This window comes from Ammospiza caudacuta, chromosome 3, assembly GCF_027887145.1.
Source record: "Ammospiza caudacuta isolate bAmmCau1 chromosome 3, bAmmCau1.pri, whole genome shotgun sequence".
Classification (NCBI taxonomy): domain Eukaryota; kingdom Metazoa; phylum Chordata; class Aves; order Passeriformes; family Passerellidae; genus Ammospiza; species Ammospiza caudacuta.
In genome coordinates this window covers 56,579,021-56,603,410 of record NC_080595.1, presented here as the reverse complement: position 1 = coordinate 56,603,410, position 24,390 = coordinate 56,579,021, and the positions used below count along the sequence as shown (strand labels likewise).

The following is a 24,390-nucleotide window of genomic DNA, read 5'->3' as shown; positions in this document are numbered from 1 at the left end:
CGCCGCCGGCAGCCCCGGCCAATCCGCGGGCGCTGCCGGGGGCCCGGCGCGCCTGCGCATGCGGGGGCGAGGCACTTCCGCCGGCAGGGAAGTGGCACGGAAGGAGGGCGGGTGTGAGGGAGCGGATCCCGGGGAAGCTGTCTGTGTGCGGCGGAGGTGAGGGAGCGGATCCCGGGGAAGCTGTCTGTGTGCGGCGGAGGTGAGGGAGCGGATCCCGGGGAAGCTGTCTGTGTGCGGCGGAGGTGAGGGAGCGGATCCCGGGGAAGCTGTCTGTGTGCGGCGGAGGTGAGGGAGCGGATCCCGGGGAAGCTGTCTGTGTGCGGCGGAGGTGAGGGAGGGGATCCCGGGGAAGCTGTCTGTGTGCGGCGGAGGTGAGGGAGGGCATCTCGGGAAACTGTCTGTGTGCGGCGGAGGTGAGGGAGCGGATCCCGGGGAAGCTGTCTGTGTGCGGCGGAGGTGAGGGAGGGGATCCCGGGGAAGCTGTCTGTGTGCGGCGGAGGTGAGGGAGGGCATCTCGGGAAACTGTCTGTGTGCGGCGGAGGTGAGGGAGCGGATCCCGGGGAAGCTGTCTGTGTGCGGCGGAGGTGAGGGAGCGGACCGGAGCCCCCGGGGACCTCTCTGCCCAAGGCGGAGGTGACGGGCAGGATGTACCAGCAGCTCCTCTGGGGAGTAGCGTTGTCGTAAAGGGTCTTTGAGTTTAACCGAGGCGTTGTTTGTTTGGATTTGTGTGTTTGGGGCGTGTTGTGCTTTCAGATTTCCTGTGGTCGCCAGTGCTGTTATAGATGATAATATGATACTGGCTTTCGCATTTATAGATTAGCTTTTTGCATCACAGGTAGTTTGATACGGTACAATTTATACTTAGTTTAACTGCTTTTGTATACTGTAACCTGTCAGTTTGTGTTTGCACTGTATAGTTCATATGAATATGAATAGTGTGATAAATGTGCTATATCGTAAGCTTTAGCAAACTGTTAAAATAGACACTAAAATCCTTCTATGTAGATAACTCAGAGAATGGTGTAAAGCAATTATGTTGTTTCTTACATCTGTGGACTGGCTTCTGCAAGTGATGACAGTGACAGAAAACAGCATATTTGCTATCAGGAAGTGTGAAACAACCAGATAGAGCTACAGGAAGAAATAAAACATGTGGACCTAATCTACAGAATGTCCTGCAGACAAGTCAAAGGTTAAAACCAAGCAAGAGAAACATCAAAATCTCAAAGGAACATTTGACTAATGTATAAAGTAATGGATATGCATGTAACCCCAGCAATGTAACTATATATTGAGAACTTGATTTTAGGCTACCTCTGTGCTCTTTGGCCGTTTGCCAAAAGCACTCCAGCACTGGAAATTTGTCCTTCTTTTATCCTTTATTAAACATCTAAAAATTCTAAAGAGTGAACTCTGTTTTCACAGTGGGATCCAGAGCAGGGGCTGCTCTTGCCAACTCCTCAGCGTTCGTGAGGGAGCCGGGAAAATGGTGAATGTCCTGAAAGGTGTTCTGGTTGAGTGGTGAGTAACAACAGCCTTTCCTGCCTCTCCTTGTGTCAAAGACTCTGTTTCTTTAGACCTGGAAGTAACTGAAGAGCCCAGACAAAAGGAATTATTGTGGGAATGGTGGTACTGAACAAGCAGAGAAAAGTGCAGCCTTTGGGGGAAGAAGGAGAAGGCAATTGTAGAAAATCTTAATGCCAAAGTCCCGTTTTTCTATTCAAGCAACTGTTTTCCACTTATGTCTATCTTCTTTAAGAAAAGAAAACTGCATATGAATATGGGGTAAAAAATAGGATGGTGAAGAAGTTAGCAATCACATTCTTAGAAAAAAACAGGTTTTTTTCAAAATATATAACAGTCTGCAGATTATTATAATTAAGTAAAGTAGAGAAAAGGATGTAAAATACTTAAAATGAACATTAACTATGAGAAATTATGCTTCAAAGCTATATTCTACCATGTCTGGTGGTCCCCTAATATTCTCCCCCTAACATTTTTTGAAAGGTACACAAGTTAAAATTTTAGCTATGTATGTAAGTTATCTATAGGCTTGACAGGTATGACTTATCCTAGTACAAGTGATCCAGTTATCCTGGCAATTTTTCCTTGAAAATTTTAGATGCTCCCTCTTGTTCTTTGTATTGCTTGCAAACAGAGTTTCTTGCTGTTGTTGTTTATGAACAAAGTATTTCTCTACTGATTCTTGAGGGAGGCAAGGTAATCTTTCATTTCTCCTTTCCTGTTTTGTTTTTTTTAATCAGCTCTAGATTGAATTCAATGCAAGGCAAACGTGTGGTTCTGTTTGTAGATCAAATTCAAAAGGAATGTGCTTGCAGCTGGTAAATGTCAGCTTTTGGTGTAGGTGCAATGTACCTGTTTTCATATAATCTCACTTCTGGACTGAGACTTGGGCCCCTGGCTACCCCCAAAATTAAAGGAAGCCTCACTCAAGATTTGTGGGGTCATTGTATAGCATTATGTGATGTGTAAGATTTCTGCTGTACACTTATCTCTTAATATGTTTGCAATCTATATCTGCACAAAAGCAGTTCCATACTTCCAAAATGTTTTCTTCTAAACATTTAATTTTTTGTTTAGAAGGTGACATTGTGACTGTTCAGTTAGACTGTGAGAAATGTATAATTCTTATGTGAGCATTCTTTGTCTGTGCTCTACTACTTCTGTGAGATCTGTGTTCTCCTCTTTTCTGGTTATCCTTATGCTTTAAGGAAATGTTTTTATGAGGCTATTGCTGAAATCAGAAATGTAACTTCAGTCTTGCCTTATTAAGGGTTGGACTTTTGAGTTTTAGTTTTGGTTTGAGTGTTTTTGAATTTTTTGAAGCTGCCTTAGCAGCAGCAAACAAAATCTTCTCTGTTAATCAACAGAGATTGGTTCTACTCATTAGACTTTATTGCCATTTTATTTTTGTCTCTATAGTAACCAAAACTACTTGGAAAGAGACAACTTTTACTAAACAAACTGTATTTAAGCTGTGAAAAATAATTTCACTTTTTCTAAACCCTTTGGGAATGTCTTTGAATGGTGTTTCTTCTGTTTGCAGCTGTACCTGTGAGTTGGGGTCTGATGTGTGTTTGTCTCTACAGTGACCCTGCAATGAAGCAGTTTCTGCTCTACTTGGATGAGTCAAATGCTTTGGGAAAGAAGTTCATCATACAAGACCTGGATGAAACTCATGTCTTTGTGTTAGCTGAGTTGGTCAACTTCCTCCAGGAGAGAGTGGGCGAGCTAATGGACCAAAACTCGTTTCCTATTACTCAGAAATGAGAAAAACCGGAGAAATGAGATTACTGCAAGTTTTGGAATAGTGAATTTCAATAGTTTGAGTTGTTCCTGTTTTAATAGATAACACTGTGGCATGTAAGTTCTACATAGAAGTGGCTACTATAGAAAATGCATCATTTTCATAGACAAAATAGTCTGGAATTGGATTTTGTTTCTCATTTTGAAAGAATGTGGTATCTTTATTAAAAGACTTAAAATTATACACTGGAGGAGTTCCCTTGAGAATTTTTGATGCAGGCTCTGGTTTTCATTTAGGTTTTTATCTTGCAAGATGATGTGGCCCATAAAGTAGAGTAATGTTTGTGTATTGGAATGCTCTGTGAGGCCTGCTGACCTGTCGTGTTCCTGTGTGTGACTGAATCTGATTATAGCGTGACTGATGGAAAGTAAAGAATGTCTGCTGAATCTGTGCTTGATGGGACATCTCTAAACTGGAGGCATGGCCAGGTACTGCTCTAACTTGGTTTTATACAGCAGGATGAGAGTTGGTCTGAGTGCTTTGTTGTGTTGTTTCGGGTTGGGAGTGTTGGGGTTTTTTTGTTAGAACATGTTACAAATGTAAAAACCATGATGCCCCATCCTCCTTGCCAGCTTTTACCAAGGCTGTGCTGTCTGAGTTGTTCTGAGTTTGAGGAGAAGTGGAGGGGGTTTGGAGGGGAAAGAGGGATATGGGGTGATTGGGACAACAGAATCTATTGCCCTAGATCATCATAAATTAAAGGGGCAACAGAAATGGGAGACCAGTCCTACAGATATGATTGTATTTCTTCTCTGAAGCTGATAGTCACAATAAGTTATGTGATCAGACTCCCATGCTGTACCTAACAAACAAGAAAGCTGGGTTTGGATTTTTGGGTATGATTTTGGGGTTTCTTTTAGCTTAGTTCTTTTTCCCATATTACCTTTTGCTGCAAAGAAAAAAAGCTTTGTAGTGTCATGGTTTCGTTGTTTGGGGTTTTTTTACACTGTATTTGTAATGTTAGCTCAGACAGTGGCTTGGTTTTGAGACCTGCTCATGTACATTAGATATATGGCACCTTTTTGTCTTTGAGAAAAAGAACAAGAGTAAAGAGAAAGGCTTTTATAAGGAACAGTTTTCTTTACTGACACTCCCACTACTGCTTGTTTTCTCTTGTCCAGTAGATATCAGATTAATTGCTAGGTTTATCCTTGTTTTTTGTTCAGATTGGTTTTTTGGTTTGCATTTTTTTTCTCAGGAAGAAGGAAGTTTCACTTGATGTTTTTAATCAAAAAGCTGTCCAAAGAAAGTTCTGTAGAATTGTGTATGTTCAGGCTCATGTGGATGAGCAAATAGCCCTGTAAAATATAACTTAATGACATTTCTGGTACTTTCCCTTTTCTCTGACTGTATAGAACAATGACTTTGGGTTCCAATTCCTTGGGTCCAATGCTTCTCCAGTCTTGTAGATTAAGAACCAGCTACATGTCTTTACCTGAAATAAGAAGTTTAAATCTTATTTATAAATGGTTTATGGTTTCTTACCTTATTTCTTGAGATTTATCTCAAGAGACAGATCAAACATTGACCTCATAATTGTTATCTTTTGGAATATTATTGGGTGCTCATTTAATGGAGAAATAATCAGTAGTTTTATATGGCATTATAGCTTAGTACAATTTCTTTAGAAGTGTCTGTTTCCTTTCTTTGGAATCCTAGTTTGTTTTCCATCCTGATTCTGCTGAAAGGTAAATCATCCATCACTCTCTTCAAATGACAGCATTTGAAAAGTCAGGTTTGGAATTCCACGTGTTAAGCTTTTTTGTATTTCACATGTCTAGTGCTCCATTTCTATTGTGACTTTCCTTTTCAGTCTGTAATAAACTTCTTGCAGTTTTTGTCTTTTTCTCTTGGTGAACTGTACAGCTTTGCTGCTGTATTCCCTGTATTTTAGCTTATATTTACAATTGACAAATGGCTTATGCAATACAGAGGGATAGAAGTTCCAAACTGTATAAACTAAACAGTCGAGCATACATTCTTTTACTCTCTGTCCACAATTTGGTTTTTTTGAGCAAACAAGTTAATGGACTTTTAACTTCTAAACCTGTCAATACTTTTGATCCTTCCTGTACCTTAACAAGGCATAAGCATTCTGTGCTGGAAGAATAAATAAAAGATGTAAAGATGTAAGTTGGTATCATCATATGTAGTCTAAGGAGCTGAGTTCACTGTAGTTCCTAGAGAAAAAAGAATCTTGAGTCAGGTGGTATGGTGAAGGAAATCCAATGAGGAAACTTTTAGAAATTTAGTATGTGTATGATTTTAAAAAGCAAACAAACAAAAAACCCAAGCAAGGGTTTCTGTGATTTGAATAAACTTGGACCTCTGAAAGGTTTTGATTGTTTTTAAATGCATGTAGTCCTAGAACTTTCATGCTTCTACAACAACAAAAATATTTGCCCTAATGGGAGAAGGGTAGACACTAATGTTAAAAATATTTATACATTTTGAGATAATCAGTATTTACACTTAGAGATTTTAAATGTTTGTGCTGGTTTTCATTCAAGTGCAAAATATTACTGGTGAGTACAGCTTGGAATGAAACACTGTGTTAAAGATACATTTTTTTAAAGTCTCGAAACATTTGAGAATAAAAGCTGTAGGAGATCTGTTTAAATATATCCATGCTTTGATGAAAGAGTTGATAGGGTGAGAAAGTCAACTCTCACTGTATTTGGAATACTGTATGTTAATTTAATGTTTGTATCCATAACTAATATGTTCACTTCTTTACTAGTGTCTATCAAAAAATTAGTGTTCTCAGGTCCTGCTTGAGCAGCAAAACTAAAGTTTGAGTGAGAGACTTGTTGCTGCTTGTAAAGCACCAAATTTTATCTTGAAGGGCTTTCACTACTCACTTTTATCTCTCAGTTTGAGTTGAAAGTATTTTGTGTACTGGAAGAAGAGCATAGTAGTAAAATTACATAAAAGACACATACTTGAACTTTCTTTATTACTTGCTACTTATTTATACTTGAATGTAAATAAGATTGCAAGTTCACTTGTTAGCATTTTGTGATGTAGTTTTTGTAGTTATTGTAACTTGAACGTGCTCATAAATTCTTTTGTTAGCACATGCAGAAGCTAAAGAGTTGCATTTGGTAGAAGGATGAGACAGATCTCTAAAGCAAGGTAAGAGAATTTGAACAACTCAAACAACATGTGTGGGAAGAGAGGGATGGAAACTGGAAGTGCAGCTTCCTAGTGAAATAAAGCAATAACATTTCATTTTTATTGAAGACTGTACTATTGGGCATTTTGGTTTTTTTGTTCAAAACCTCAGATTTTTTTAAAAAAATTTGTTTATTAATGGCCTTCAAACAAAGTTGTGTAAAAAGCAAGTAAGTCTAAATGCTGTCACATATTTAGTCTTATAAATTGCAGGATAAGCTAATTCTGGAGAGGAGGTTGTTTTAGCAGAGGGGTTGGCAGCACAATGACTATGACCCTGGTTGGTCAGTACAGATAGGGGTTGTAATGACTTGGTTCACTTGTGACCAATGCCTGAGTCCCTCTTCCTTCTCTCTGGTACAACAGCTAGCCCAGGAAGAATAGTTGTCCAGTAGAGTAAAGGAGGAAATGACCAACAATCACTAGAGAGAATGGATGTGTCCTCAAGAAAGAAAGTAGAGAAAGCTTTAGGAAATTCTACCATTTTACCAGAGAGTGGATTTGATTCTGTAGCTAAACTGCCTGTATTTCACCAAAAGAAGCAGGCATCTGAATCCATTTGAATAATAGTGGGTTTGTTTATTTGTTTAATGTACTTATAATGATAATTGGAGGACTTGGGGGGGGGTTATTTCAGATTTTTGGCTTTTGGTACTTAGTGGTGAGAGCTAGATGCTGTCTGATGTGCTGTTCTAAACCTTCTCCAAGTGCTGTTATACATTAAGAAATTCTGCTCTACAGTCTTTCCAGGTTTATAGGGTACATTCAAAAGCATATCCTCTGATTCCCTCTTTTTTTTCGTAATGTGCCATAACAACAGATTTTAGTTTTTTTCTCACTCAGCTCTGCAGGGCCACCTCATGTGTGTGAGAACAACTCAGAGAACATGTATTTTATGCATTAACAGGATTGTTTACTGTAAGCTGAAGTAAACAAGATTGTTTGCTATGAATTAAAGATAATGGTATTTCATGATGACATTAAAATTACTTATATTTAATCTTTCTTAGATAGATCTTAATCTATCTTCACCATAAAAGTTCAGTCAGCCCCTAGGCTGAATTTACAAATACAGGGCACTGAAAATCATATATGAATGGGTATACATACATATCTACATCTATATCTAGATATGTATTTCAAGCACTCTTTAATCATATAAACCAGCACAGTCTGAGAGGTGTGTTTTGCTCTTAAATTCAAACAATAGGCCATTGAAGAAAGCAGTAAGCTTTCATAATAGATTTTTTTTGTAGTTCCAAATTTCCACGCTGACTCCTTGACTATCCCATAAATGATCCCATTGAAGCTGGTGGTGGTTACTGGAGTGCATTACTCAGTATGTTAGAATTGGATGTTTGTTCTGTAATTTAGCCTGTAGCAAGGCCTGTATGTGCTGTACAAAATCAAGGATTCAAAATAAGTTAAGGTTCACAGTGAAGGAAGAACAATTTCTTCCTACACTAAGTCATTATCTATGACCTAGCAGCTAATCAGAAATGTAAACAATACAATATCTGATATAAATTTGATGTAGACCTGGGTTTTTGTTTGATTTTTAGGGGTTTTTTTCCCAAAATGTGGAATATGAGTAATGTTTTACCCATCTTTGTTTCAAATAAAAGATTTTCAGGACTGAAGTGCTGATAGTTTGAAAGCAGACCAGTAAGGGGAGCTCTTGCCAATATTTTAAGCTGCTTAAAAAAATTATGGGAGTCTGGGCAGTGGTAGGTCAGAGACTTACTGTACTTTGGACCATAAGATATGCTTTCAGCTAGAGATGAATATTCAGCTTCAAAGTGTCCTTCTAAAAAGATATTCACTGTTGGAGATTTTGGAATATTTTTAGCTCAGAAATTTTGTAGCTGTTTAGGTATCCAGTGTTTTCTCTTTAGGCGTAGGTACACAGCCGTGCCACACTAAAATGATGAGTCTGAAATGTGCTCTTGCTGTCAGATGTTAGTGGTAGGTCTGTGTATCTCCACACCATGAGCTTGTTTTAGAAGTTGCTCCATATTAAGTTACATAGATTTTAGTGAGTGTAAATGAAAAGAATTCATTGTTGATAAGAAGTAAGATTTATCAATTTTTTCCTCTTTATTTCCTCATAATACAAAATGCATGTGATTGTAGGGTACCTGTTCCTCAAATCACATGCATCATACTGTGTGGAAGACCATACAACATTCAATCTTACTGTACTTCAGTCTGCACTGGGGATTTTTGCATCTTTGTCTGTACAGTGTTGCTCATAATGCATGGAAGTGAGACATACAGAAAGTTTTTCCCTCCTTGGCCCCCATATGAGTAGCTTTATTGATTTACAGATATGTAATGGTAAAATTCAGTACATTCCCTAACCAAACAAAAAACTACAACACCTACCAATTAAGTTTTAATATGAGGGGCAACCCCCTCCCATTGTCTTTGAATATTAGGGATTTTATTTTTCATATAGAAGGAAAAAGTAATTTTCTCACTTCTGATTGCTTAGCACTAAAAAGAAGATTAAGACTAGAAACAGACTATAAAATTGCTGCCTGGTGAAAAAAAAATTTAAAGTGACAATTTTAGGGCATTACTGCTAGCTTTTAGCTTTTTGTGCTTCAGCAATTCTAGGTGTTAGTAAAAGAAGTGTAAGGTTCCTGGAAGAAGTCTTAAGACTCATAATACCAATGCAGGAATGTGCTTGAACACATCAAAGAAAAACCATTCAACACCAAAACTGACAGATCAGTGATTGGCCACATAACTAGCCCCTCAGGAAAGAAACAGCCACATTTCTGGATGACTACAGACTGAAGGAGCTGACTGTCAGAGCTGTGCAGCTGTTCACTTTTCTATTACAGAAAAGATGGCCCCAGCTGTAAATGGCAGGATGTGCAGAGCCATGGGCAGCCTTTGCAGCTCTGAAGATCTCCCTTGCAGATAAGAGAGTGGTGCACGTTTCTGCAGTGTTGGCACAGCTCATACACTGTCAGTAGAGAGGTAAACACATGGAGCAAATGATCTCTCACCATTTCCTGTGTTCTGCTCCTGAGGTACCAAAGCTAGAGCGGTGACATGGGAGGGCAAAAGAGAAAAAAGGCAGGAAAGAGGGGGAAGAGTATTTTAGGCTTGTAACTAGTATTTCCTGTTAATTCTGAAATTTAACAAGATTAAAAGGAGAATAAGGATCAAAAAGTTTACTTGCAATTAACTAGATCTTAATTGGTTTGCAAAAGGCTCTGTGTTTATCCAACCAGAGACCAATTATATTTCTTAATATTTATCCTACTTAATATTTCTCAATATCAATTTCTTAATATTAATTATTAAATACTAAAAGTTTATGAAATATTAAATAGTAATTTATTAATATTTCACCTACCTCTCTTAATATTACACCTACTAGTTTACTTGGCTCTGTCCTGAATGGGATCACTTTTCTCTGTGGAATGATAATTCAGTTTAGCTTCCTCTTAATGTCTTAATTCTCCTACACTGGCAACTTTATTGTGTGTAAGACATGTTTTGCCTGTGTGTCATATCATTAATTATACAGGTATTCCAGAAGCTAGAATTTCAGCAGAAGTGAGTAACCCTGGAATAATGATGACCTTCTGAATCATCAACCGGATATGAAAGAAAAATTTCAGCTGTAAAATGAAGCATGCTCCCTATATTTGATTTTACTTTTGGTCTAAACAGAGACTAATTTTATCTTTTAATATTAGGAAAGTTATAAAGTCAGTATAAAACTGAAGAAAAAAGAAGCCTGGTTTCTTAATGAATATTTGAACTCAATATTGTTAAGCACAACCACATCAATGCCAATGAAATGAAGGACTGTGAGAGCTTTTAGTGTTGGTCAGGTTGCCTTTTGGGCAGAGGGAGCTGCAAATAGCGCTTGAGAGGAGCCCTAGAGGAGGGATGAGGAGTGGGCAAAGCCAAGCATCTGACCAAACCTGTCAGGAGGACTAGGGAACCTGAAGTCTTGGAATCAGTAAATGTTTCCCCTTTAGGCTTTGAGTAGGGTTTTTTAAAGCTATTTCTGCCTGTTTAGCCTGCTGTGTGACAGCAGGAGCCAGAAGGAGCTGTAGGGAGTGGGAAGGAACAATTCTGAGGGTGGATGTGTTTCAGAAGGTGGTTTCTAAAGTAGTTTGCTGCAAGTATGAAAAACTAGACCAAATTGAGACTGTCTTTTCAATGTGCAGTTATTCTAGCTCATTTTTTAATGTACTATAAAACAAAAGAAACTGCGAAGGTCCAACAAAAAACTTTTACTGTTTGACCTGGTAGCTATGAGAAGCAATCCACTACACTCTAAATTTGGAACAGCGAAGGAAGCTTTCATGTAATGCATTTTTGCATTGTCATTGTAGTTACATGAATATCATAACCAAAGCGAGTCATAAAAACAAATAGAGGAGACTGTGAATATAGTCTGCCTGGACTTTTACTAAAGCCTTTGACCATTTATCACTGCATTCTCCTGGAGAAGCTCATGGTTTGGCCTGGTGCTGTTTGCTGGGTAAAAAGCTGGCTGGATGGCAGGGCCCAGGGAGTGGTGGTCAATGCTGGCACTCTGTCACTTGTGGTAGGCTGAGTGCTGGGGTCAGTCCTGTTTAACAACTTTATCAGTGATCTGGACTAGGGCATTCAGGGCACCTTTAATCAGTTTGCAGGTGACACCAAGGTAGGTGAGAGTGTTGATCTGCTGGAGGGCAGGAAGGCTCTGCAGGGGGATCTGGACAGGCTGGACCAGTGGGCTGAGGCCAGTGGTACGAGGTTCAGTAAGGCCAAGGGCCAGGTCCTGCCCTTGTGTCACAACAGCCCCAGGCAGGGCTACAGGCTGGGGAAGAGTGGCTGGAAAGTGCCCTGGCAGAAAAGGACCTGGGAGTGCTGGTTGACAGCAGCTGAGCATGAGCCAGCTGTGCCCAGGTGGCCAAGAAGGCCGATGGCATCCTGGCCTGGATCAGCAATGGTGTGGCCAGCAGGAGCAGGGCAGGGATTGTCCCCCTGTACTCAGCACTGGTGAGGCTGCGTCTCAAATCCTGTGTCCAGTTCTGGGCCCCTCACTACAACAAAGATACTGAAGCACAGGAGTGAGTCCAAAGAAGGGGAACTGAGCTGGTGAAGGGTTGGAGCACAAATCTTACAAGGAATGGCTGTGGGAGCTGGGTGTTTAGCCTGGAGAAAAGAAGTCTTGTGGGAGACCTTATCACTCTCTACAACAACCTGAAAGGAGGTTGTGGTGGGGTACAGGTTGGTCTCTTTTCCCGAGCAAGTGATAAGAGGAAATGGCCTCCAGTTTTTCCAGGGGAGTTTTAGGTTGGATATTAGGAAAAATTTCTTCACCAGAAGGTTGGTCTGGCATTGGAACAGGTTGCCCAGGGAAGTGGTGGAATCACCAGCTCTGGAAGTGTTCAAATGGCATGTGGGTGTGGCACTTGAGTACATGGTCTTATGACAACCATGGCAGTGCTGGGTTAACAGTTGGACTTGGTGATCTTAGAGGTTTTTCCCAACCTTAATGATTCTACGATTCTACAGCATGCTTACTCTCTGGGAGAAAGAGACCTTTCCTTGCCCAACAGTATTTCTTAACGTTTAGGGAGGGAAGGGATTTTGCAGTCCTTACACTGAATGGCATTACTGTAAGGTGGAGGTCTCAAGGGGGAACAAACATAGAAAATTGAATGCTAATAAGGATAACCAGACCTTTCACATCTAGAATTTATTTTTGTGTCCTTCTAACACTGGGATTAAAAGGATCAGTGAAATCCCTAATCAGGTATTCATGAAAGTAAGGGTTGTTTCTTAAATAATTTTGTTTGGACACAGAGCTGCTTTCTATCATTGTATTATATTTTGCTAAAACCATTAAAAACGCAAAAAGTCATCATATTCTTGCAGTGTATTTTTCTACTCTTATATCTAGGTTGAAATGTGTTTTTTTTTTTTTCCAGTGGAATAAATGGACTTAAATATTTGGTCATGTTTCTCTGTAGAACTTCCCACAATAATGCAGGCATTATGCTGTAATTAAGCTGGGTTTAATTTGGGTGGCTTTTAAAATGAATTAACATTTGTTTTTGCAACAGTCTCTGTATTTGTCATATCTTCTAAAATGGAAGGTGACAGTACAGAGTACACTAATTTGGGACTCTGGTGCTAAACTGTGCTTAAGACCTTGAATATTTTGGTGCCTTTTCTCTTATTTCACATTTTTCAAGATTTCTCTCTTTACTTTTGTATTTGAACATTATCTCCATTGAATTTTGGAAAAAAAAAAAAATAGGACTGCTTAAGTTTTGCTGCACTGTCCTTTTTTACTTAAGCTGCTCATGAGACCACACTTGGAAATAAGAGGTTTTGAAGAAATTATATATGGTATGGGTCTCTTTAGATTTAAGCTGAAAAAGATATAAATTTATATCTCAGCCATTAAGGCACTTGTCTGAAAAGCCTAGTGACCTTGGAAATATTTCTACCAGCTGCTATTTGTTTTAATATTCTAATGTGTTCTTTGCTGAGAAAGTGATATTAATTTATCTTTTTTATATTGTAGACATATTCAAAGGGCTCACATTGAACTAGGGTTTCATAATGCTGGACTTCTTGTGAAGTGCATAAAAAAGGAGCCTAACCTGATGCAGTAACTAAAATAGGCAAAATTACTCTGTTTAACAGAGTAACACACAGATAGTCATGTCATGTTTCTCCTGGCCCTCCTTAGTACTCATTTCAAGTTTAATTTAATTCTTCAATGTAATTGATCAGCACACTGTATGGACCAGCACACTCTTTTTCATATTCCAGAACTCTCTTTGAAATTTTGGGAGTATTAGCTTCTTTCATGATGTCATCAAACACCTTACATGTATTCTCTTGCTGACTGACAGATGTAGATTTTTCTCCTCCTGTCTTTTCACTTGATGTCTTCAGCTTAAAATTTTCAAGTCCTTCAATTGATGATTTTGTACTATCATATTTAATCCTATTGTTTTTAGTGGTCTGCTTCTGGGGGTCATCCATTGTTTTCTGAATGATTTATCTTTTTTGAGTCTAGGCTGTATTGTTGATCCTCAGGTTTGTGTGATCAGCAAATTTTATTAGCACACTCATATTTTTGTTCTAGGGTCACCAAACAAAAATATTACAAAGGACAGTATCATGACTAATTCTTCAGGGACTCCATTTATTGTATCTCCTCAGTCTCTTTTCTTTGGAGCAGCACCCACTGCCACACTTAAATAGTTCCAATCCCTTGCCATCTGTACTAACCTTCATCTCTTCAGTTATTTATCTTGTATGCCATAATTTGAAACACTATGTAAAGTTAAAAAACCCCAAAAAACAACCCACACATGAATATATTTCCCTTGTGTAGCAGTGTAGTGGTTTGACCCTGGCTGGGTGCCAGGACTCACCAAAGCAATTCTATCACACCCCTCCACAATTGAACATGGGAGAGAAAAGGGCTGAGGTAAGGACAGAGAGAGATCACTCACCAAATACTGTCATGGCCAAATCAGACTTGAATTAGAGATATTAATTGAATTTATTACTAACAAAATCAGACAGAAAAATAAGACCTTAAAAACCTTCCCCTCCACCCCTCCCTCCTTCCCAGCTTCACCTCCTCCCCCTCAGTGGTGCAGGGAGACAGGGAATGGGGTTCTGGTCAGTTCATCACCATATGTTTCTCCCACTGCTCAGGGACAAGAGTCATCCCCCTGTTCCAGCATGGGGTCCCTCCCAGAGGAGACAGTTCCCCATGAACTTCTCCAGTGTGAGTCCATCCCATGGGCAACAGTTCTCCCCAAACTGCTGCAGTGTGGGTCACTGCTCCATTGGGTGCAGTCCTGCAGGCACAGCCTGCTCCAGCCTGGGCTCCCCACAGGGTCACAAGTCCTACCAGGAATCCTGCTCCAGTGTGAACTTCTCTCTGAGGGGCTGCAGGTCTTGTTTTCCCTATTCAGGTCTTGAAGAAGGGGGGCAAAATGTATGTGGAAGGTTGGAGCTGCTTTCACAACAAAAACGAGGCAGGAGGAAGCTGGAGTGAACAGGCAAGTGGAGGGTTTGGTCAATCCTCCTCCAGCTTGGCTATTCCCTCAGCTACGGAGGAAATCCTTGCTCTCTTGGGGAATCTGCCCAGGTTAGCTGACTTGTTTCTTTTTTTGATGTGTTCCTCTGTGGTGGATGAAAATTCAGCGTGAGGTACATCAAAAGGAAATGCCTTTTGGAAAAGGAAATCAGTTGAGCATATGAAACTAACAAAAATGCATTGAGTTTACATGTGGAAGGAGTGAATAGATTTGCATGTGAAAAAAGGGAGCAACTTTGCGTATGAAACTCTCTAATGCATTAAAAATAGGACAGTCATTCATGCTGTAAATCCAGATAGAGGTGAAGGAGGAAAGTAGAATAATGGAGGCATCTACAAAAGCAGCTTTTGCATAGCAAGACACTTCAGTACCTATTCTAGGTTCTGTGAGGTAGTGTTCTGCAAGGTGAATTCTATGTGCCTTTTTTTTTTTTACAACCTATAAAGGAAGTGTTTCTATTTCTTTTAATTTCTATACTGTTAGCACCATAATCCAATGAACTGGTACTTTAGGTCGGACTTTAGTAGACTGGAGGAGGAAGGGATGAACAGGCTAGGGAAGGAAAAAGTTGTCTGTTTCCTTTGGGTCTTATATGTTTTGTATATATTTTCAAGAAATATTGTGAAGTGTGAATTAAGTATGCTTTAAAATGCTTCATTATCCTAAAGAGGTACTCTTAATCACAGTAAAATACGGTTCAAAAAAGTACAAAATAGTTTCACAAACCTGATGCAATACAGCAGTGGTATTTTCCCAAGAGTGATCTCCTGTTGCATTTATAGAGCAACAGTGTCCCATAGGCAAGTTACAGGACCATGGTCTATTGCTATAAATAGTAGAGATCTTAACTTCTATTTTCACTTTGGAAGATGAGGCCTTGTCTTATCTGTAAGGATACCCCTGGGTTCCACTCAATCAGATTACTGACTTCATCTGAGATTGCTGTAGCTTCCCTTCTGCACATGGAGGATTGCTGCAGTCCATTCCCAGCATGGAAAAAGATCTCGTTGATTCACACATGCAGATGAACAAGATGGGGAATTGTTCCTCTGTTGCAAGGTTTAAACACCTGAAGTATCTGGTTCTAGTTCCTGGGATGCACTCTTGTGCATCTGTGTAAATTCAATTTTGGAAAACAAACGTGTTATGTTGATAGAGTGAGACGGAACAAACATCTTCCCATGTATTTTCCTTCGCTCCTCATCACAAAACAGGGTGCAGAATGGGTGGGATTCCTGCAAGGTATCAGTCACGGTCATAGTGTGTAGAGGCTGGTGAACAACTACCAAACAGATTTCTCTTGTGATTAGGGACAGCCACAACTTCTCTTGCAGCTCATGAGGGATTAGTGGGCAGGGCAACACTTTTGCACCACAGTTAATGTGCCTGGGGTGAAGAGGACAGGATTACAAAGGCAATTAAAGCTGCACTGGTGCTTTGCAAACCTCTCTTTGATTTTTTTTTTCTTTCCTACCTAAATTTAATTTTTATGATGGCCAATAAACTAGGAATTGAGCTAAGACACAGATAGCTGAAGTCAGACACAAGAATTGAGTGAACAGTGGTTTGAACTCAATTGCTCCTCAAAATTTTCTGCTGAAATATAAGCCTACCAGTGGTGGTGATGGCTGTCTTGTGAAAATATCCAGTGAGCAATTCAGGGAAGAACCTGGTCTTCACAGCTCACCAGTTGATAACAACTCTGTAATGCACCTAGAAATTGAACCTGACAGCTTTTATTTATTTACCTATAGGATCTTTTAAGGGGTGTCCCAGGGTTTAGCTCTGTAGTGTAATTGAAAATCTTCAATAAAAAGCAACTTTTTTTCTAAATGAGAATTTCATTAACAGACAAAATGTATACCCAACTCTAACACATTATCCCAGGCTTCAGTCTTTCAGATTTTTGCACATGTAGCTGGTCCTCTGGCACAAAGTTTGTCCCCTTCTTGCTATAGATTGTAAGATAAAATCCTCCTGGAGCTTTGGGCAATGGTGTGAAAAATATGTACCTTTTTAGTTTCTGAAATGGTCTGTAAGTTTTGGGTATTAAAGCCAGCAGGGGCCAGGGCCCTTTCACTTCCTGCTCCCCATGTACTATCCCTTGGATGGCTTTTCTGGAGCTGATAATTGCAGTTCATTCGAGGTTTTCTTAAACTACTGAGTGCTTCACACCTTTCATGTTCAGGCATTTTGTCATTCCTTTCTGAAGAAAGTGAATGTGCACTGAATGTGATAGCAGAGCACAGCATCACAGTTTGCTTTTACCGAGGCTCCCCCAGGTCTTGTAGTACTGGTATCTCTGGACTGTATCCCGAATTTCCAAGTTTGAAGGATAAAGGCACTCTCTCCGACAAGACACCCCCGTGACCCATTACTGAAAGCATTATTTTCTGGGACCAAAGGTTACGCTTAGCACGGAACATTGGTCAGCACAGTTAATTTTCGCTCGCTGTGTTTGGGGCGAGTCAAAAATGCAGGAATACCGCGCTTGTTATTCCTGCGGGGAGGAGTGCGAAGTACACGATGGGGCTCGGTGCCCCAGATATTGGCACCCACTTACTCTCCTCCTTCTCAGCCCTGAAGGCAGGAGGGGCAAGCCCGCTCTCAGCGCTTTGCTGGCACATCACGCCCGCTATTGTGGTTTCAGCGGGCGGTGAGGGGCTGGGGGGGCACAGGGATATTTTCCCTCGTCAGACGAGCTGTTCCCACGCCGCGCTGCGGTGTGTGCCCGCCGTGGCCGTGGCCCGGCCGGGTCTCGCGGGCCGGGCTTGCGGAGCAGCCCCGCTCCCGGCGGAGCCCATCCCGGCTCCCGGCGGGGCCCATCCCGGCCCATCCCGGCGCGGCCGAGCGGGCGGCGGGGGCGGAGCCGGGCCGGGGCAGGGCGGCGGTCACGTGGCGGGGTCACGTGGCGGGGAAGCCGGGCCCAGCCGCCGCCGCCGCCGCTCCGGGAGCGGTGAGAGACGGAGCCGGGAGGGCGGGCAGGGAAGGAGGGAGGGGAACAGGGAGCGGGAGGGAGGGAGCCCGCGGGCGCGAGGGGCCGCCGCCCGCTCCGCCGCCGCTGCCGCGCCGAGGTGAGTGCGGGAGGTGGGGCGGGATGGGCCGGGCGCTATGTGGGGCCGCGGGCGGCTCCGGGGCTGTTTTCCTTTTGTTCCGGTGGGCGCCGGCCGCCGGCAGGGCGGTCCCGCTCCCTGCGGGCGGGGGGTCCCGCTGCGCCGCCGGGACGTGCGCGTCCGCCGTGTGCCGCGTCCTTCCCGCCGCGGCTTCCCCCGCGCCCGGCGGGCACCGGCCGGGATGAGCCCCGGGCAGGCAGGCGGGAGGCGCCCGGAGCCCCCGTCCTACCCGTGCACCTGCGGCTCCGGGCCGTGGGGCAGGGGTCGTGCCGCCCTTCCTCCCCCGGAGCTCCGGGAGCGGCCGGGGGGTCCGGGAGCTCCGGGCGGCGGCGGCGGGGAGGGAAGCGCCGGCTCCGGCATCACCTGTGACTCTCCGTGCACCGCCCGTAGCGCTGCCATTTGTAAATATTTTTGTCGTTTTCTTCAATTTTTTCCCTTTCCCGCTCCGTGCCCGCCGTGCCCCCGCCTCAGCGGGGCTGGGGGTGGCGGGGGGCGCGCGGCTCGGAGCCGTGCCCGCGATGTGCCCGGAGCCGCCTCGGGAGCGCAACTCCTTCGCGTTCTTTGTGTTGTGGCTTCTCGCCGTGCCTTTCCGTAAGCGTCTGTGCGCGAACGCGTTCCAGCACCTCGGCTTCCGAAAGGCTTCGCAAAAAGTGCAGGATCCTTTACCAGTTCAGTGCTCAAATTTGACTGAGGCAGTAGAACAGGCGATTAAAAACAGCTGTATGGGGTGAGATCAAAGGTCTGTCTTGTTTGGATTGCCGTTTCTGCAAGTGGCACGTAGCAGATGCTCAGGAAACACCATAACAACAGGGTGAGCGTGCTGTGATTCTTTGGGAAACCAGCCAGGCCTCCAACAATTTGAGGTTAAGGGATTGCCTGAGTCAAATGTGATGTTTTTGTATTTAAGAGTCCTTTTTTGCCCGTGGCTTAGATATACATGTTTTTCAAACAAGAACTAAAGAAAGGCCTCTTAATAGAAAATGTTTATCTTTTAAAAAATACAATTGCACTCATATTATTGTCATAGGTAGTTTCATTTTGCGGGGATTAAATTTGCCTGTCCAAGGATTACTGATTTATGAGCAACATCCTGTGTTTTGAATAGGTAAGGGGTATTTGCAATGGATATTTTCTATCTATGAAAACTGTAAGTTAAAATGTTTCTTAATATTTGTTTTTACAAATAATTTGCAAAATTTTGATCTTAAATTATCTGTTTAATAAAATGAAGTATAGTAAGACGTGTGTCAAAATAGCAAGTCATAATACAAAGTTGACAGCTTTGGAGATGATCATATGAACCACTAACATTTAACTGTTTATACTTAAACACTTAAATTGTTGTCTCATTGCATCAAGAATTCTGGTAAAATTATTTTGAGGATACCATCACAGATTTTCCCACAATAGCAAAATCATGTTGATCCCCAGGGATGCTAGCTATCAGCTTGATCCTGTAATCCTAATTCAAGAAATAGCTTCATGCCAGCAGTTCCTAACCTGATTGCTCTTATAAGGAACATTTGTGCGAGTGGGCCTCATTTTTCACAGGCAGTGGGAATGTCAGGCAAAGTAGAGCTATTTCAAAAAACTGCATATTCCCCCACGCCCCCAATGGATTTTTGTAAGAAGGTCATTAGCAGTTTCTTGGGGGCTGAAAGGAGATAGTGGGTTGATAGTATATATAGATAGCTATTTATAAGGTTAAAAATAGCTTAGAAAACTGACAACTGTAACTGTTATGAATGATTTTCATAGAAAGACAATTTATTTCTTCTTGTATGTTGCGTCACTGCTTCTGACAACAGATTTGATTTCTCACCTAGTCAACAGATGTTTATTGTAAAAGCCTTTACACATTCATTATTCTATGAAAACCCTACTCATGTTGAACTATACTGAGCCTGTGGTGGACAGCTTGAAATATTTATTATATTTCCTTCAGTAAGGCAATAAATAGATTTAAATGGTTCTATTGTGAACTTGCACCAAGAAAGCTGATGTAGTGCAGCTGATTCATTTTTATCACAAAAAATTGATTGATTCAGCTGAACTTTCAAATAAAATCAGTTTTGTTTATAGCTAGCCTTTAGAAAAAGTTGTTCTTGTTTTATGTAATTATTAAGCATACTTACAATACGCAGCTTTTAGCATTGCTTTTCATTAGTAGGCCTCAAAGCATCTTGCAAAAGAATTCAGTGTAATTATTCTCTTCTTATCTTAGGGTAATTATTATGTTAGCTAATGCTCATAAAGAGATCATAGTCTGCTGTGATTGCTATTAGAAGCTCTATATGAAGGTCTAATAATAAAATCAGACTTTTTGATTTAGTTCTTTTTTGATACAATAAAACCCCAACAAACTCACCTTTCTGTTTCTGTTGTTCATTTAATGAGGACTGAGGTAATTTCATACCATACCTTCCATGCCAGTGTTGGGAGCTAAGCCTGTTGCTTTATGGAGGACAGACTTTTCTTCCTAGTGTCAGAAGAAACCTTGCTGAAGGCTTGACTAAATTCATTGATGAGTTAGGAAGTGTTCCAGGACAGTTCCTGTTAAGGTGATCCAGGTACTAATGATGCATGTCTCTAGTTCAGTTCCCAGGCAGCTTGGCTGCTCAGAGAGTTTGTCCATATGTCTCTTGATATCGACCAGGATAAAAAAAGGTGTGTGTGAATGAGTGAGGTACATGGCCAGCATCCTCTTACGTGGTTTACTTCATCTCTACTGTGATACAACTGGTCAAAATGGTACAGAATCTTTCATTTTTTAGGGTCGCTATCAGTGTCTTACTTTTGTATTGCATCTGGTGGCAGAACAACTTCTGATGTGAGGGATGTGAAGTACACATCTTTAAGTTGTTTTCCAATGGTCTCTGTCAGTTGGGATGTGCAGTTGATTATTGCTAATTACATTATTAGTGCATTTTCATAGTTGCTTAGGACTTGAGGTCTTATGATGGGTTGATAGTTGGAAAATAAAACAAAAAGCTGTTGGTTTTTCTAAAATTCAAGATAATATATTAGGCCATTGTCATTTAGGGATAAAATACTGATTAGGAAATGTATGGTAAATTTGATTATAGAAAGATTATAACTTGAAAACTATATAGTGTAATATATGCTAAATAATATGGAAACTATTTCTAGACAGTGCAATGCTATCTAGAAACAGAAGCCATAACTATAGATCTAAGAAGATGTAGAAGAAGTTGTAGAAGATCTGTAACTTAGATCTAAGTTGTAAACCTTTTAAGGCTTAGCTACTGTAATAAAATGTTTGTCAGAAGTTGGGCAGGTTTAGTCAGTGATTATGATTGGCTCTCTGTAGAAACAATGCATTGTTGGCAGACTTGCATCTAGATTCACTTAGATTTGTGTGGCTTTGGATTATTTGGAAAAAGGTCCAAGAGGAAATGTTTGGAGAGGTCCAGTTTCAAGAAACTGCCTGTTGCTGTGCTCATTGTTTTTGTTTGACTCTTGTTTTGATCCATGCTGTTTTTATTTGATCCATTGTTTCTCTGTTGTGTCATTTTTGATTAATGCCTTTGTTTACATAATTTTGCAGTATTTAAAACTTTAGTATCTTTTAAGTGGTTCACAATAATAGTTTTCACTTTGTGCTCGCACCCGTGCAAGGCCTCAGTATTACACAGTGCTTGGTGCCATATCCTTGAAAGCTGTAGTAGATCAGATCTGGTCTGGAGAACCTCCCAGTGGAAAGCTGGGCTGTGTGCTGTGGAGGTCCTTTGTTGCCTTCTGCATAGTTTGGGAGCTAACAGACCCAGCTGGTAGTCATACACTTTCCTGTGCCCTGGGTTTGAGTAGTCTCCAACATCCTTGTCTGGTGCAAAATACTCTTTGCAAAACATTCACTTGAAGGCTGACTCTCCCATCAGAATAGAAAGATCTAGCATTTCTCAATTCTCACATCAGTCCATCCTATCAGTTCCTCCTCTGCTTTGTACGTGCCATGGAATAGATTCCTCTCCTTTGAAAACACTCTTTTCAGAACATGTTTGTTCTGAAGCAAGTATCTAGCAGCTGAACTGTTTTCTAAATAAAACCCTTGTTTATCTCTTGTTTCACTAGTTTGAACAGTACATTTCAAAGGTGGCCAAATCCATGCATATAGCCATTTAAAGAGAATGGGTACAAGTACTTTACCAGGGGTCTCTGGCACCACTTAAGCAGACAAAAGACACAAAAAGGAGCCATAAATGTTGGACACAATATGCAAGAAAAGAATCTGTCTGCATGTATAGCAAGAATATGATAGAAGAGCAGTGTTTTTGAAGATAAGTAGCAAGTAAAGTTATTGGGAAAAGCAAAGGTTGACTGCCTGCTGTGATTGTGATGGATCACAGTCCACAGGAGACTCTTTAGTTGGGGAAAGACCATAACTAACAAAATTCTTAAATGAGGGAGAAAGCACTCTCACTTTTATTCTCTTTTGGATGCAGTATCTAATACAAAGGGAACCTTGGTCTTTTGAGCATGCAAGCATTAGTAGCAATGTTATTGCTGTCTCTGCTTTATAAAGAACAGATGTCTCTATTCTATTGGAATGGTGGGATGACTTTTATGAAATCCTTTCAGTTGTAAATAACTAAAAATGAAACACAGCCCTAGAGATCTACCTATCTAAAATCTGATTAAAATACACAGAAGGTAGATTGACTAACACAAATCCTGTCTTGCAGATCATAGAGGGTATGGGTAATAGTTGCTGTTGTATAAAAATAGAAAAAATGTTACTCATAAAGCTATTTTAAGTGTTAAGCAAAACTTTTAAGGGGGTGTGAATTCAGCTAAGGGAGAGGGAGGAAGAGTTACATACTTGTGGTGTCTTCCCCAGCTCTCACGAGTCATGTACGTATATTAAGAACTGTTACTATATAAATATCCTGGCTGCCATACAAGTGCCCTACATAGTGTTTGGAAATGAGGGACTTGAACAGTGTAGGTGTTGAACCAGCTTTAGATATTGTACCTTCTTTTTTCCCAAGCACAAAAATATGGACCTATGAATGGCATATCAGCTGAGACCAGAGGTGTTTCTGCATTGGTATCTTGTTTTTAACAGTGAATGATAGCAGATGCCCAGGGCAGAGTGTGATAGGGTGTGCAAATAGCTGAGTGTCTGAAGGGAAGTGTCACTGCATTCTAGCAGGGTGCAGTTTAGGGCTCTGTGGGCAGGTATTTAATCATTTGTGTTTTAATAGTTGTGGTGAATTTATGCCATCTCTTTTTTGAACCCTTGATTGCTTTAGCATCTGCAGCATCCTGCGGCAAAAGAATGACAAAAGTTTAACATGTACATTTTTAATTTGTCTCTTGCCAGCTTGAGAGTTAAAATCTTCCATGCATCTAATTTGTTTGATGTAAACCCCTGTTTTTTTCAATTTGTAAAATTGGATAAGAAACTTTTGTGGATAAAGTTGAGTGCTTGATGTGGAACACATGGAATATCAGGCCTTGTATGCAAACTCCTGTTTGCTGTGAAATATATAGAAAGGACTCTTCATAAAAGTTCTTTTCACTTTGAGTAAAGTCCATTCATCTTAACATGGAACCTGAGAAATTCTTATAGGAGTTTTGCTCTTAACAATGTTTCTGTTTTTGTAAAGACTGTGTGGTTCCAATCTACTGTATATGAATTCTGTCTGTAGAAACATTGTGAGCATAAAAAGCTGGCCTTTCTATAGTTGCATAGTAGAAGACTGGTATCATGTGCATATTTGTCCCATTAGTCATGCAAAAAAGAAAAGACATTCCTGAATAATTTGGAAACAGAACAATGTGGAAATGAAATAGCTCTTTCCTATGGTCAGTAAAGGAACTTTCTCTTAATCTGTAAAGAAATAACAGTGGAAGTCAAAAGGGTTTGATTTGCATTTGCCAGCTTGGATTGGGCTGGAGTCCGTTGAGGACTTTTCTAGTTTGACGTGGACTTATCCCTGCTTTGGATTTCTGTTTCCTTCTCTTATCTGGTAGGGTTTGTTAGAAGATCTTTAATGATGTTTGATGCTTAAGGCAGAGGATCCTTTATGGAACATACATACATGTATTTCTGCTTTTTTAATTTCTCATCAGAAAATGGGGCTACACCTTCCATTGTCCTGTAAGTGTTTATGAATTCAATTTGCTATAGCAATTAAAGTGTTTGAATTCTAGGGGAGAATTAAATAAATGCATTTGTGTTTTATATTGACACGGGAAGCTACGCAGTGAAAATCTGCTAACTTGCATGAATGATCAGGGGATAAAATTAAACCAGCTCATATTACAGGTATGCAGTTTGGAACCATTTGCTGTTTTTCCAAAGTGGAGATGAAGATATAAAATAGATTAAAAATAGATTAGTCCAGCGGGGGAAGGGACATGGTTCTTCTGAAGATACCTACACAAAGTCTTATGGTGAATTGTAGCAGAGCATTATGAGCAAGAATTAGTCTCTTTCTCTCAACAGCCAAAGCTTTGATGCAGCAATAGGGTTCCATTAAAAGACAATACAAATCATAGGATTAAGTCTTCTTTCTCTGAGTTGCAGACCTTTTAGAGGTGCATTCCTTCCAGATTTTGCCAGCCCGCTGAGGAGACATTCTGCCTTCCTTTATACCAGTAGAATAACCCTGTGGAACATGTATTAAATCCAATACAAGTTATTTCTCAGTGTTGC

The 24,390-nt window shown here is 40.9% G+C and overlaps 3 protein-coding genes across 6 annotated transcripts in view; 2 read left to right on the top strand and 1 right to left on the bottom strand.

The window, feature by feature from the left end:
• Positions 1-28: 28 nt before the first annotated feature.
• On the top strand, positions 29-3,511 carry GTF2H5 (general transcription factor IIH subunit 5). Of its 4 annotated transcripts, none has more exons than XM_058800700.1 (3): positions 29-156; positions 1,426-1,521; positions 3,111-3,511. In XM_058800700.1, the coding sequence occupies exons 1-3, from the start codon at positions 59-61 to the stop codon at positions 3,289-3,291; spliced, it is 375 nt and encodes a 124-aa protein (XP_058656683.1). In that variant the 5' UTR covers positions 29-58; the 3' UTR covers positions 3,292-3,511. The 4 variants fall into 4 exon arrangements, with proteins under 4 accessions (XP_058656683.1, XP_058656686.1, XP_058656685.1 ...); XM_058800703.1 differs by lacking the exon at positions 29-156 and adding an exon at positions 180-199; XM_058800702.1 differs by lacking the exon at positions 29-156 and adding an exon at positions 185-328.
• Positions 3,512-17,499: 13,988 nt separating this feature from the next.
• LOC131555447 (uncharacterized) lies at positions 17,500-20,122 on the bottom strand. The gene is made up of 2 exons (XM_058801486.1): positions 20,077-20,122; positions 17,500-18,347 (listed from the first exon to the last, which is right to left on the bottom strand). Exons 1-2 carry the CDS (start codon positions 20,120-20,122, stop codon positions 17,500-17,502), a joined length of 894 nt encoding a protein of 297 aa, XP_058657469.1.
• Positions 18,435-24,390, top strand: part of TULP4 (TUB like protein 4) — a 143,252-nt gene continuing 137,296 nt past the window's right edge. The window contains exon 1 of the mRNA XM_058801865.1: positions 18,435-18,519. The gene's annotated coding sequence lies outside the window, so the exon portion shown is untranslated. The remainder of the gene's footprint in view (positions 18,520-24,390) is intronic.

Excerpts from the sequence above, each read along its gene's own strand:
- GTF2H5 (XM_058800700.1), top strand. The coding sequence starts at position 59 with ATGCGGGGGCGAGGCACTTCCGCCGGCAGGGAAGTGGCACGGAAGGAG. Across the intron at positions 157-1,425 it reads GCTGTCTGTGTGCGGCGGAG|TGGGATCCAGAGCAGGGGCT; the intron begins GTGAGGGAGCGG and ends CTGTTTTCACAG. Across the intron at positions 1,522-3,110 it reads AAAGGTGTTCTGGTTGAGTG|TGACCCTGCAATGAAGCAGT; the intron begins GTGAGTAACAAC and ends TTGTCTCTACAG.
- LOC131555447 (XM_058801486.1), bottom strand. The coding sequence starts at position 20,122 with ATGAAATTACCTCAGTCCTCATTAAATGAACAACAGAAACAGAAAG. Across the intron at positions 18,348-20,076 it reads TGAACAACAGAAACAGAAAG|CCTTTCGGAAGCCGAGGTGC; the intron begins GTGAGTTTGTTG and ends CTTTTTGCGAAG.